This window comes from Seriola aureovittata, chromosome 21 (assembly GCF_021018895.1).
Source record: "Seriola aureovittata isolate HTS-2021-v1 ecotype China chromosome 21, ASM2101889v1, whole genome shotgun sequence".
NCBI lineage: Eukaryota > Metazoa > Chordata > Actinopteri > Carangiformes > Carangidae > Seriola > Seriola aureovittata.
Genome location: NC_079384.1, coordinates 8,751,573 through 8,764,849, shown reverse-complemented (window position 1 = coordinate 8,764,849; position 13,277 = coordinate 8,751,573). Strand labels below are relative to the sequence as shown.

The following is a 13,277-nucleotide window of genomic DNA, read 5'->3' as shown; positions in this document are numbered from 1 at the left end:
ATTTGTACTAGTGCTTTTTACTGAGTGATGAAGTTTATATATTCAGTCTGCTATAAAAAAAATAGCCATATACTGTATACTGTATATTCACACTCAAATCCTTTGACAATCATTCAATGATTTACTGACTCAAACAAATAGTTCCTCGTGGAGCAAAAGGACAAAATGTTTTTCTCTCATCTAGGAGCTCTCCAGTACCACCACCGTTTCCTATTTTGGCTAGTGTGCAGCTCCAACAGAGAAGGTAAGTATTTATGGAAAGAAAACAGCAGTCAAATAAGACCCATTAATAAAACAACAGCCATTAAAGATTAAGAAAGAGAGTGATAGTGACTGAACTAGAGGTCAGGGGCATGTTTGTCATTTTTTTTCCACAGTCACAGCTGTAAAATCTGCATAGAAGCAGAAGGGAACAGCACCTTCACCTTCACCTTCAGCTTCACGTGATGTGATAAAATGTTAGTAACTTTAGCTGCTAAATTGGCTATTGATTATAATATCAAGTTAAATTATAATATTTTCAATTACATTAGCTGCTAACTTTGACCACAACAAATCTAATGTTTAGATCAAATTAAAAATGTCATTAACATTAGCTGGTAAGGAAGATGACAACAACACATAAAATCAGTAACATCAGCTGCATAGCTGTTTGGCTAATAAACATTTAATTTCCTGTTAAGATGAAAACTTTTCAATAACTTTAGCTGCAATGTTTGGCCTAAACAAATGTCATGTCAGGGAAAAACAGAAAAATGACAGCAACATTAGCCACTAATTCTTTTCTGTTTGCTGTAGTATTAAGAAACTTGTGGCTGAAGTTGGACTGTAGTTGACCTACCAGGACCATTCGAAACCATTTTCAGATTCATAGTTTCCAGCGTTTACTCCAGTATCCTTGCTGTTATAGATTTTGTCTCCTCGGCTTCCCTCTGCCTCTCTGCTTTTCTCTCCTTGCCCTCTCTCCATTTCTGTTGCAGTTGCAAACATGTGTCTTTCAAACAGCCTATGTAAAGTTGGCAAAACATATTCAAAATAGTTCTCATGAATTTAGAAACATGGGTATTCATTTATTCGTTCATTCATTGTTGTTACTTTACCATGACAGAAGGTCCTGCCAACTCTGCGTCTCCCATCCATCTAGCAGAGAGGAGGAAAAGCCCTCAGACCCGACACTGAGTCGCACAGGTCATTTATTGACATGCAGCCTATAAGTTTTGCTTTAGTTTTACCACTTCGATAAGGGTGAACATTTGTGCTGCTTGACATGCTGGGTAACTGTGAAGATAAATGATAAACTGTAAAGTCAAACCCGTAAATGAGACAGAAATGTAAAGGAGAAAAAAACAACTGTAAAAAAAAAAAAAAGCAATAAAAATAATAATAATAAAATACTGTGAGTGAAGAATAAAATCTTAAGAGAAACAAGACAAATCAATTGTGCTGTTTTGATTATGTAACACAGTCAGGCTTTTTTCTCTCTTATCCGTCTTTGCTTTCACAGTTTTCTCATTTATTTTCTTTTCTCAAATAACCGCCCACCGTTCAGGGTTGAGTGGTAAAACCCAGCATGTCTCAAACCAACCCAGTGTGTTTTCTGTCCCATAGTTACCTGGCAGTGGGGTTAAGGTTGTTTTCTTTTTTAACCCAGCAGTTTTTTTCAGTGTAATAGTAGTTGTGTTTAGGTAGCAGTATTGGTAGTGATAGTAGTAGTGGTAGTAATTTTTATTCATTTTTTACATTTACATGCTTCTAAAGAGGCATCCACTTATTTTACAAATCAAGGTCAGTTTGCTTGACAGTGAGTAGTAGTCTTGTGTCATGATCAGCATTCAACCTGTGAAAACAGACACCATTTTCTGTGCTCTGCAGGAGCTTTGTCAAATTTGAAAAAGTCTTGAGTCAGGCTCGAACCTTCAAATATTTGCCAGGAACCTGGATTATATTATATTATATTATATTGTATTATATATTATATTATATCATATTATATTATATATATACAATCCTTCTAAAACATCTATCTGGCAACAGCATTTTGATTGAAATATGGGCTGACCTCATAAATGAGTAAAAAAAAAAAAACAAGAGCACAAGTCGGATCTGAGGGAACATTTTGTTTATCTGCACTCTGCAGCAACACAGGGTGCTGCTAATCTCATCATGGCCACTGAGGCATATGAAGTATTTCATGAGCAAAAACAGCAAAGCAAAATAAACTTATGCAGATTGTCATGGATTCTGTTCATACAGTGGATACCACTGCTCTTCCATCACTATTTTTCAAAATACACACAGTAATTTGTATAATTTGGGCCTGCTGCTACTGCAACACAAACACCCTAATATAAAAACAGTACATCAGAAAGTTTAATTTCTGTAAATAACTGTATTGACCTTTTTATGTAGAATTGGCAGTATTTGCACATAAGAATCTGTAACTTTCTCAATTTTCAGGGATGGGGTGAAGTTGGATCAGTATAACTCAAGTATTACCTCAGATATCAGAAATGCATACACCTCACCCCCCCTCCCCCCGCTGGGACGTTCAGATCACAACGTCCTTCATTCCAGCAGCTGTCAGACTCCACAACTCCTGCTCTTCCTGACCATGTGCAAACTTGCACTTTTTCATGTACATATCGTGTGTATTGTGTATATTGTATTTATTAGTGTATATTTGGTATATTTTTGTTGTATATTTCAATAGATGTTTATTCTATAGATGTTTATTTTCTGCTGTGGTAAATGAATTTCCCAGTTGTGGGATAAATAAAGTTAATCTAATCTAGATAAAGTCAGATTTGACAATTATATACTGTGGATTATGCTGCTACGACATACAATATATGCAAGCATTACCACTGAAAGTTGACAAAAATACACATGTGAGAAGATGGATGGTGTATAGACTACCTTGAGGAAAAGATGTGTATGCAGGCTCTGATCTCTGTTCGGTTCACCATTTGTATTTGTTCTTCTGCTCGAATTGTGATATTTTGATTCTGGGTATACCAGTTCTGACTTCATGAATTCAAGAAGCTGAAAAAATGTCGCTTCCTGTCTACTACCGGCTTTACGGTAGAATTATATAGAAACGGAAGTCTGCATGACAACTTCCTTGGCAACCAGAAGCTTGTTCTCCGGTGTATTTGTGTTCCACCTGTTCAGCTAAATACGTCACTTAATTTTAACGTTGTTTTATTCTATTTTATGCATTAATGGGTTTAAAGCTATTACGAATGACGTAGGCGAAATTTGTTCGGCTAACTTTTAACATTAGCTATCTAGCTAACCTGCTAAGCTTGAGTCCGCATTGTTCACCATGTCTCTTTGAGGAGATGAACTCCCGCCGGTGGTGTCGTTCACTTCACATATTTATCGCATTGTGTGCACATTTAGCAAACGCAGCCACAGAGTCGGGGGTCTCCTCAACCGTCAATGTCCGCCCAACAAACGCGGGGCCTTTGAGCTCCGCGACCCCTGCTCCTGGCAGTACAGAGGCCGTGGACTCCACCAGTGTCGGCACCACAGAGGTTTCTGTGGCTCCTACTGTTCTGACTGAAGCTCCCTCTGCACCAGCCTCCACACCTACCGTCCAGCCTGTGGTGACTCCAGAGGGTAACTTACTGACTCTTGAATAAACCCCATGAGCTAATTACTTCAGTCCAGCTACCTTTGTTTTTATTCTGCAGCGCTCATAAGTTTGTCAGGCCAAGCAAGCCTCTTGTTTTGATGGTTTCATAAAAGTTTTGCTCTTTTTAAACCAGTGAATCTCTAACATTCTGTAATTTTACACAAAACTTATTAACACAAGTCATTTCTGTTGTTTTCCAGGTTGTCTCTGTGATTTAACCCCTGATTTCTGTGACATTGGCTGCTGTTGTGACACAGTTGATTGTGGTGTTGCTAACTTGAGTACAGTTTTCACTGACTGTCCACAGAAAGCCATGTAAGTCATGTGCACCTGCACTAAAGTTGTAGCACATGAAGTGCACATTTTCAGAATTTAAAAGAGTAAAAATTTATTTTACAGATCCGGAGTTTGCATCGAGAAATGGCTGATTTACCGGGCTAATGTTGATTCATCTCTTGTCACTGTGACTGACTCCTTGTTTTGTGTCCGGTCTGAAGGTAAATCAATATAATAAGAACAGATTAATTAATAAATATGGTGTAGTTAGACCTTAAATGATTTAACAATCACCAGCTCTATCACCAGGGGAATCAGTGATAAAGTTAGATCTAATTTCACAAAAGTGCATCAGTAAGCAACATATAAGCATCTGCCATGAATGCTGTTAAAAATCTGCATTTTTCTCAATTTGTCTGAACAGATAATGCGCCCCAATCTCTCCAAGCTCTACCTGAGTATCTGGCTTTAGGGGATTCATACCACTTCTCACCACCAGCACCTACAAGCAGCAGCCACAGCAGAGCTTTCTACAGGGTAACAGAAGATTCCTGCGCACAGTATTGTATCTCAAGTATTAAAGGTGCTAAAACTAAACCGGGGTGTGTATTAATAATAATGAAATGCAAATAAGATTCTGTTTCTTTGTAGGTTGATGATGTTATCCAGACATATTTCTCCAGCTCGTCTGTGCGGGGTCTCCTCCGTCAGCCGTCTCCAGGAGCTGCTGCTGCATTCTGTATCAGCCGTAACCCTGCAAGTAAGTTCACGACACAAAGTTTAAGCAAACTGCTGAGCATCACAGTGTAGCAAAGTTTCCAGGTCGTCTCGCTAAAGTTTTGTGTCAGGGACTTCCTCCTGTCAGAATTGCTATAGGTAAAGAATATTAGATCTATATATCACAACCATATTAAGTAAGTATTAATCTAATTACCCTCTGTTTTTCTTTGCTTGTAGAGTTCTTGAGGTCTGTATCTCTGTCTTGTACTCGCACGTTGACTCCTCAGTCCTGCACCACAGACCCAAATCTCAACGCCCGCTCCTACTTCTCTGACTTAAGTCTGATCAAGGTCAGCAAGTCTCCCAGCACTAAATGGTTAATTACTGGTGATAATTTCATAGCAGAAAGGCCTAAGATCAATATTTTTTTATTACAGATTCCAATAGGTGAGATGGCAGAAGTGTCAGACTTTCTGGTAAGTCACTGATTGTACATACAACTCAAACCCATACATGACATTAGCAGAAACACTTTTAATTTAGACTTCACATGCTTCTGTGCAAGTTGATGAACTGTCAGCCCACAACATCAGCTGCCCTTGGAATTAAACCACACGTCTTACACTATCTACAGTATGAAAACTGTATCCGAAGCATAAAAAGTAAATTTTTTATAATTTAAAATTTTTATAATTTTTTATATATATATATATAAATTATTGCTGATATCCTTGGTGCAGATTCTTTTAATGTAAAGGTACAGGAAGTGCATTTAAAATAAACCTTTAAATCAGTGGTTAATGCCAAAATAACATGTCTTTTGTCTTAGAAGGTAAGACACTGTATTGACTCTTTCAGATCCCAGTTACACCACTGTCTGAGTGGCCTGCACCAGTTCAACAAAACGGCTCCTGTGCCAATGTGGTAAAAAAGGTGAGTAGCCACTCAAATGTTTTAAATCACATGAATTCAACATTAAGAAAAAATCAAACCCATCCCCGCTTTTTCTGACTTTCCTTTAGGTGGAGTTTATCGTAGGATACACAGGAAGAGGAGAACTCACGTATTCATCTGTGAACATAGTCTTAGCTGATGTGGAACCAAATCAGTTGCTGTTACAGACACACTCTGTGCAGTTCCAGGTAGCCCATTAAAGCCAAAGAGAGACAATGAAATATGAATTCAAACATTTGCATTAATGCCATTTGTCTCTTGCAGCTGGCAACGCCTAGCCCCACTCCAGGAGGAACAATCCCTGCAGTAGGACTCAGAGTCGGATCTCCTGTCATTGGCCACTTTAATGGAAATGTGTCAACTGTATCCTCATCATCAACCAACTCCTTAGGTTGTTAAGTTATATTTTAATTTAGCCAGCTCGTATTAAGTTCAATCATGCATCATGGTTCCTTGACAGTGAGTTAGCTGACCACGCTGAAGGTGTCTCAGAGTGGGGAGTGTTCCTCTGACCCCAACAGACGAACGCCCATCCTCTTCCCACACAACACCATCACTGGCTGCACATTCAGGTGAGCCCACACTATCTTTCTTAGCCATTATCATCTCTTGAGTTTTATTCATTCGCTCACAAGTCATTTCAATGTCTCCATGTGCTGTCTAGATCCCCATCTAGTGACTGTTCAGAGCTGCAGTCCCAGATTTATGGGATCCTGCAGGGACTTGCTACTCCTGATGAGATCGCCATGAACTCGGGCTCCCAACTGAACTGGACAAGAGTCATCACCCAGAAGTGTCCGGACAGCTTGCAGGTAAATCTGAAACAGCAAACTGGAGTATTTAAGGAAAATAAAGGTTTAATTACTGCTATGTTTTTGTGACCACCGATCTTACAAAGTTGATGCACTGTGCATGAGTACAGTCGGACTTGATGATCATGAACTGAATAAAAATGTAAAGGAGCTGTTTCTGCTCCTCTATTCACAATCATTTATTTTGTTCCCCCTCTTAGGAAACATGTGAATTAGGCTGCCTCCTCCCCAACTCCCTTTCTATCCGAGTGCTGTGGGCTCGCCAGGGTCGCTTAGACTTCCCCCAGAGCTACATCTTGGGAGCCAAATACCTTTTCAAGTGTCAAAATTTCAAGGTAGGCCAAAAAAGTTCAAAAATTCTTCTTTTCTGTGCAACACGTTTCACATCTAGAAAAATGTCCAAATTCTCTCCTCCTCTCTCTTTTTCAGTGTCCTATGTCGTCCCCTCTCGCTCTAACCACTGAAGTGACGTTTGCCGACATTACAGTTTACCCAACACCCCCCAGGGGCTTGCCTCAGCCTGACTGGACGTTTCCGTTTGGTTTCTTCACTAGAGGCAGTGCTGAGCTGGACGGGCACATTGTTATTAACGGCAGTGACACCGAGAAGGTCACATGGAGTTTAATGCTGTTCACAGTCATGTTGCTAACAGGATTAGAATTCTTCACCGTGTAGCTGGATACTGAAGGTAACAGTGGAGCAGTTAGAGAAGTTTTCAGGGCTTCTTAATTTGAGGAGAGAGTATTAGAATTTTATTTTGCTGAGCCTTTTTTTTCTTTTTACAATATAAAAAGTCATCTTTCTTAGGTAAAACATGAAAATGGTCCATATGGTATCATCCTAAAATACCTTAATTTATGTGTTTTGTACATTTTCAGGAATAAATACATTTTTACAAGACAGTTTGAGTCAACATTTTACTGAGGTAAAGATGTGTTTCTTGCACACAGCTCCTCTTCTCTCTCCTCTTTTTGGTCGGGTTGGTGTCTGTGCGTTCCTCTTTCCTTTTGTCCCGTGTGGCGGACATAGCAGAGGAGATTGACTACTGCAGCAGGAGTTATACCTTGCAAACGTGTTGCAGCACCCAGCTGGAGGATAAAGCATAGTATTAGTTGTACATTAATTCATTTCTATGTAACAGCACAAGAGTTAATTAATTTAGGTCTTTGAAAATATAAAAAAAGATTTTAAAAAATTGTTAGTAAACAATATATAAAATGTACTTACAGTGGTGGGTCGAACTCTGTCCAGAATCTCTCTGACTTCCCGAGAAAGTGACACTGGCAGAGAGAAATAGTCTATGTCCTGTGGGAGAGACATGTTCTCCTCCTTCTGAATTCTCTCAATCTCTTTCTTCTGGAGGTCACAGTGAGGCTTGTACACAGCTACATGGCAGACAGGAGAAATGTTTTATTGAGAAAGAATTAAGTATGCAATGGTAGCTTTAAAGGCCTTAATACAAATGCAGCATTTTGAGGCACTGCAGAAAGATAATTGAGCTAAGAAATATGACAGACACCAGTGACAGTGAATTTATCACAGGTGTTAATTCCTAGAAATCAGCTTTTACCCTCTATCTTGAGCCTTTGTGAGAATTCCGTGTAAGGTGAAAGGCACTCTGGGAAGACAGATGCCAACATTTCAAAGGACACGTCGCTGTACTGCAGCATGTCCACACCACTGGAAAATAAAGCCGCACAGCAACATTCAGGACCCACAGCTGACTACAGGTGTACTCTGGACAGAAGCTTGGGATGAAAATTTGCAGCGTGGCGGACATGATCCGTCACACTGGTGATTCCACATATTGTCACCTACGTCAGAGTCGTGTTCTTGTTCTCACTCATAGGGATATCGGGCAGCTTTTTTCTCCATCTGTTAGTGGACAGAACGAGAGCCTGGAGTGCTGCCAGTGCATCCTGCAGACTGTCCCGCACTCTCACAGCCTCCTGGTAACGCAAGGAGGACACACATCCCACCTCCTCAAACCCTGACGGATGAGAACGTTTGAGAGGAGAAAAACTCAGACAGAAAGTAGAACAACACCTTGTGGAACCCCTCACGACTCTACAAGTTGTCTTACATCCGGGTGGGTGAAAATCAGAGAAATAAAGGGATTTACTGTGTTCTGTGCATGTGTAATGTTAAGTGGCATCATAATGTTTTAAGTGGCATTATAATTGATTTGCTTACACAACAACCAAGGTAAAGGTACAGATCATTTTTATATGACTCAGCTAGGCTCAAAAATTGGAGCTATTTTACTGCAACTCATGCTGCTACAATAACTGAAGTCCTGGACGCTGTACCTACCTTTCATAGTGAGGCGGCGGTCAGCGTTGTCTGGCCTTAGAGAGGTTCGATACTCAGCCCGGCTGGTAAACATGCGGTAGGGCTCTGTAACGCCTCGACCCACAAGATCATCAATGAGAACTCCAATATAACTCTCGGTTCGAGACAACGCCACTGGAGGCATGGAGAGCGCCCAGCGGGCAGCGTTCACTCCCGCCCATAGCCCCTGCACAGACAGAAAAAACATTTTCCTCAGGTTGAAATAGTTTCTGTTAGAAAAGACATGATGCCACCATGGTGCAGTTCTACCACTGTTTTTAATACTTGCTATATGTGAGTGTGAGTGTATAAATAATACTACTAATAAATATATGAACAATATTTTTGTCCAATTACAGGGCAGGTTTGGAATGAAACAATTGACTGCTGATACTGATAGGTGATATTGTTGGAAGCAGTAGACTAAAACTTGGGCAACATCGCTGCTGCCACAAATGAATTGACATTACAGAAATGATCAGCACAATTTTGTGGAAAACACATTTTAGAGTAGAGGAGCTGTCCAGTCAAAGAGGGAAATTATCACCGAGGTGATTTGATGTTTTTTGACTCTTAATTGCTAAATTTTTAAAAATGCACCTACCTGTGCAGCAGCCTCCTCGTACCCTGTTGTTCCATTGATCTGACCGGCCAGAAAGAGACCTTGAGTGCTTTTCACCTGCAGGGCAGGGCTCAGCTGAGTGGGACACACGAAGTCATACTGCACGCCATAACCTGGAAAAGACAAAAAACACTCACTGAGATGTTTAACTGACCGATTCATATACTACTGTATAGTCAAGCATGAAATTTCATTATACTGTACTTTTCTCATTCAAAACCCTTTAAATGGGTAAAAGACTGACTGAGCTGTAGCCTGTAATTTCAGGGGTGAGGGTAGATGCTGTATCACTGTAACTCTCTGCTTTTAGATCTACTGTAAATCACTTGTAGATCAAACAGGATTCAGTCAGTGTACCAGGTGTGTGGATCTCAGCTCTATGCATGGCGGGGATTTCTCTGATGAGGCGGAGCTGCCATTCGGGGGGCATGGTCATGGATAGACCCTGTGGGTACAAAAGGTCAGAGGTCACCCCCTCAGGCTCCAGCCACACCTGGTGCCTCCGTCCTGGAAAGCGAAGCACTCGCGACTCGATGGAGGGGCAGTATCTGTCAGAGACAAAATCCAGAGTTAATTCCTTTTGAGTCTCAGAACACACTGAGCAGATGTCTTTTTGTGTGTTTGTGTGTGTTTGTGTGTGTGTACCTGGGACCCTTGGTGTCTTGCTGTATGTGACAGTTGAGATGAAGACTCTCTCTCACCACTCTCTCCACAGCAGGAGTGGTACTGGTCAGGTAGCAAGGCAGCTGCTCTTCAGGCTTCAGAGTGTTTGATTTAAGTAAAGCATTCATTAGTTAGAAAGGACAATTATTGAAAAATTAATAGGAAATAATGTACAAGCCCTTAGTTGACAAAAGGAAAACATCTTATAGTCAGCACATGATAGATCTTCTAGACTTGAAACTATGAAGCTGTTCCTTTAATATTAGTGTTAAAAAAAACCTTTTGGTCAATCATCAACTCAACTAATTTAACTAATTAACTTTTTGGAAAATAAAATTTTTGTAAGTGAATTTTTTAATACTTTAACACATCACTTTGGGCTGTGGGTGAATAGAACATGGAATACTGAAGAAGAAAGAAAAGATTATACCGGCCTACACCTTGCTGTGTTTGTATTCTCAAAGTTAGATATTAATTTGTCACACTTTTTAACATTTTATAGGCTAAACAATGAATTCATCAATAAAATAAATGAAGTACATGGTAGAGTACTTCACATAAACTTTACCTTGCAGCGTGTGTGTGTATTAAGGAAGCTGAATGGAGTTGGATGACTGTCAGGGGGATGAAGCTGAGCCAGGTCAAGGTCAACTGAATCCTTCACAATCCTGGGAGGCGTACCAGTCCTCAGTCTGCCTGTCCTTAGCCCCAGCCTTTCTTTCAGTGTATAGGATAGCCCAGCACTGGATGGAGCATCTCCAATCCGACCCCCGGGGGACGTGTTTTGGCCCACGAAGAGGGAGCCAGACAAGAAAGTACCAGTGGTAAGAACCACGGAGCGGGCTGAGAGCGGGTGAATTCCATTCGCTGGGGAGATGTTGAAAGAAGTGCAAAAGGATCATAAACTGATTAACAGTCTAGGTTTTCTATCTGTAATAACCAACCAATATTGGAAAATATTGGAAGTGTGTGAAAGTGCACTTTACCAGTTGTCACATATGTTAGAGATTATTGTCAAATGTCAAACTTAGTAGTTCTAAACTAAATCAAAGTAAAACTGTGGTTGTCAGTGCATCAGTGTGTTATTCATTATTCCTTTGCCTACTAAAGATTAACATTACATGAAGCTGTATTTTTAATCACTGACCACAGTGACAGTACATTCAGTATACAGCATAAGCTAATTATTGTAATGGTGGAATAATAAATATATATATATATATAAATATATATATATATATATATATATATATATATATATATATATATATATATGAATGGGGTAAACATTGACAGATAGCTGTCTTTTAGTCCCTACCCAGACGTATCCCTGTAACTCTGTGGTGTCCGGGCTCCTCTGGGTTTGGTTCTGTTACCAGCAGCTCCTCCACCGAGCCCTCCAACACTGTCAGCCTGGGAGTGGACAGCAGCTCAGACTGAACCAAAAACAGCAGGCAGACCCGTAGACAGTTAATGACATTTTTTAGTTAATTCAGAGTAAAACATTGTGTCACACCAAACACAACACAGGCTTTTTTACATGTGTGTATGTGAGACCTGAATGAATTCGCGGTAGCGTTGGCGGTCCAGCTGGGCCCTTGGGCCCCACACAGCAGGGCCTTTTCTACGATTTAGGATGGAGAAATGGATCCCGGCCCAGTCTCCAGCTCGACCGCAAAGCCCATCCAGAGCATCTACCTCCTTCACAAGCTGGCCCTTCCCTATTCCACCCAGAGATGGGTTACAGGACAGGGCACCTGGGGCAATGTGAGGGAAGAAGGAGAGGATGATGAACAGCTTAAGAGTCAACTGTCTGTTTATACACTTTGATAGAAAAAAGTTCTCAGTCCACTTGTTCAATCCAAAATCACCAAACCTTTGCAAATAAGAAGAGAGAAGAAAGATTTTGTAACAAAGCCCTTTTTCTCTCACCGATCGTGTTTATTTTCTGTGTGACCAGAAGAGTCTCAGCTCCCACTCTGGCTGCTGCTGCCGCCGCCTCGGTCCCTGCATGACCCCCACCCACCACAATGACATCATACTGCTGCCTGGTAAGGTTACTGGCATGTCTGGAAACCAGGGACAGGAAGCTCTGCAGGAGGGGGGGCTTCTTTGTCAACATGTGAGATGCATACCTGCTGAAGTCAAGTTTAGATGGTCAGAAATATAAGAAAGATAAACAATAAACTGCTTTAATTCTTAGTTGTGTAGTACTTACTGTATTAGGCCTGGCAGATAATTGACTGGTATAATGACTTTATATGCTGCTGCTAACATACCAGCATATAAAGGGCAAAATAACATAAAGGAAAACACTGAATGAGGAACTATGGTGGTCCAAGGCTTATTGGTCATAGCAGTAAATAAGCAATCACTAATTGTAAGAGCAGATTTAAAGGGGCACTCCACAGATTTTACACATAAATTAAGTTTACTCATCACAAATTCTGCTCATCCTGTGAAAACAGTTGATGCAATCAGGGTTTTCTCTTTGCTCAGGATTTCAAATTTTAACAGAAAGTCTGCATTACAAACTGGATGTAAGGGACATGAAAGGTTAGTATTTAGGAGGCAAGGGAGTCGAAAGACACAGAAGATTGGTTGCATTATGGGAAATGCAGGCTTGAGCTTTCAAGTTTAGATAATAAGTGTTAATCTACCAAAGATCGCAGCATATAAATATCACTTAGAGTTATAAATTCTATGAAGATGTGTTCTATTTATCTTTAAATAGGATCAGAAGAACACTGATGTTTATTTTCACAAGTACATACACTCAACAGTACTGCATTTGTACGAATGTATAGGTCCACTGCAACTACAATAATTTCAAGAATTAAAGATACATACAGTTTGTTTGGCAGATGAATGAGGTGACGAATGAGGTCCTTTGTTTAATTTCCAGGTTGCTGGCAGAGGGATGAAAGATTTGAGGAAAGATCAAGACCCTTGGGAAAATGTAAAAGCTCCTGCTATGTAACACAAATGCTCTTCACGGAGGCAGCCATGCTGTCTGCAACTTCCAGCCGTAATAACTGCAGTACAGGCTCACTCACAAAGCTTTTTCGCTCTGTCTCGTCATTGGCTGTTCTTATCATACGTTATTGATGAATTCATGAATGAAAATGAAAAAATAAAGCAAGCAACAGAAACATACACATGAAAAGCTGAAATAAATAAGTATCAAGGCGACATTCGTAAACAAAACAATACTGGTGTTTTGTGTGGTGAGTGCCACGTGTACAGTAGATAACATTCATTC

At 40.3% G+C, this 13,277-nt stretch overlaps 2 protein-coding genes across 3 annotated transcripts; one reads left to right on the top strand and one right to left on the bottom strand.

Annotated features, from left to right (window-relative positions):
- The first annotated feature begins 3,121 nt into the window (after positions 1–3,121).
- On the top strand, positions 3,122–7,301 carry LOC130162298 (tectonic-3-like). Its single transcript, XM_056365986.1, has 14 exons — positions 3,122–3,621; positions 3,838–3,952; positions 4,037–4,134; positions 4,338–4,450; positions 4,565–4,673; positions 4,871–4,983; positions 5,071–5,109; positions 5,492–5,566; positions 5,656–5,775; positions 5,852–5,950; positions 6,056–6,159; positions 6,252–6,399; positions 6,600–6,734; positions 6,829–7,301. Exons 1-14 carry the CDS (start codon positions 3,342–3,344, stop codon positions 7,072–7,074), a joined length of 1,794 nt encoding a protein of 597 aa, XP_056221961.1. The 5' UTR covers positions 3,122–3,341; the 3' UTR covers positions 7,075–7,301.
- Positions 7,233–13,053, bottom strand: mto1 (mitochondrial tRNA translation optimization 1). Of its 2 annotated transcripts, none has more exons than XM_056365984.1 (13): positions 12,866–13,053; positions 11,948–12,153; positions 11,573–11,772; positions 11,334–11,451; positions 10,584–10,882; positions 9,998–10,110; positions 9,710–9,900; positions 9,335–9,465; positions 8,713–8,917; positions 8,218–8,389; positions 7,970–8,079; positions 7,627–7,784; positions 7,233–7,487 (listed from the first exon to the last, which is right to left on the bottom strand). In XM_056365984.1, the coding sequence occupies exons 2-13, from the start codon at positions 12,135–12,137 to the stop codon at positions 7,317–7,319; spliced, it is 2,058 nt and encodes a 685-aa protein (XP_056221959.1). In that variant the 5' UTR covers positions 12,138–12,153; positions 12,866–13,053; the 3' UTR covers positions 7,233–7,316. The 2 variants fall into 2 exon arrangements, with proteins under 2 accessions (XP_056221959.1, XP_056221958.1); XM_056365983.1 differs by having other exon boundaries at positions 11,948–12,150; positions 12,866–13,052.
- Between the last annotated feature and the right edge of the window lie 224 nt (positions 13,054–13,277).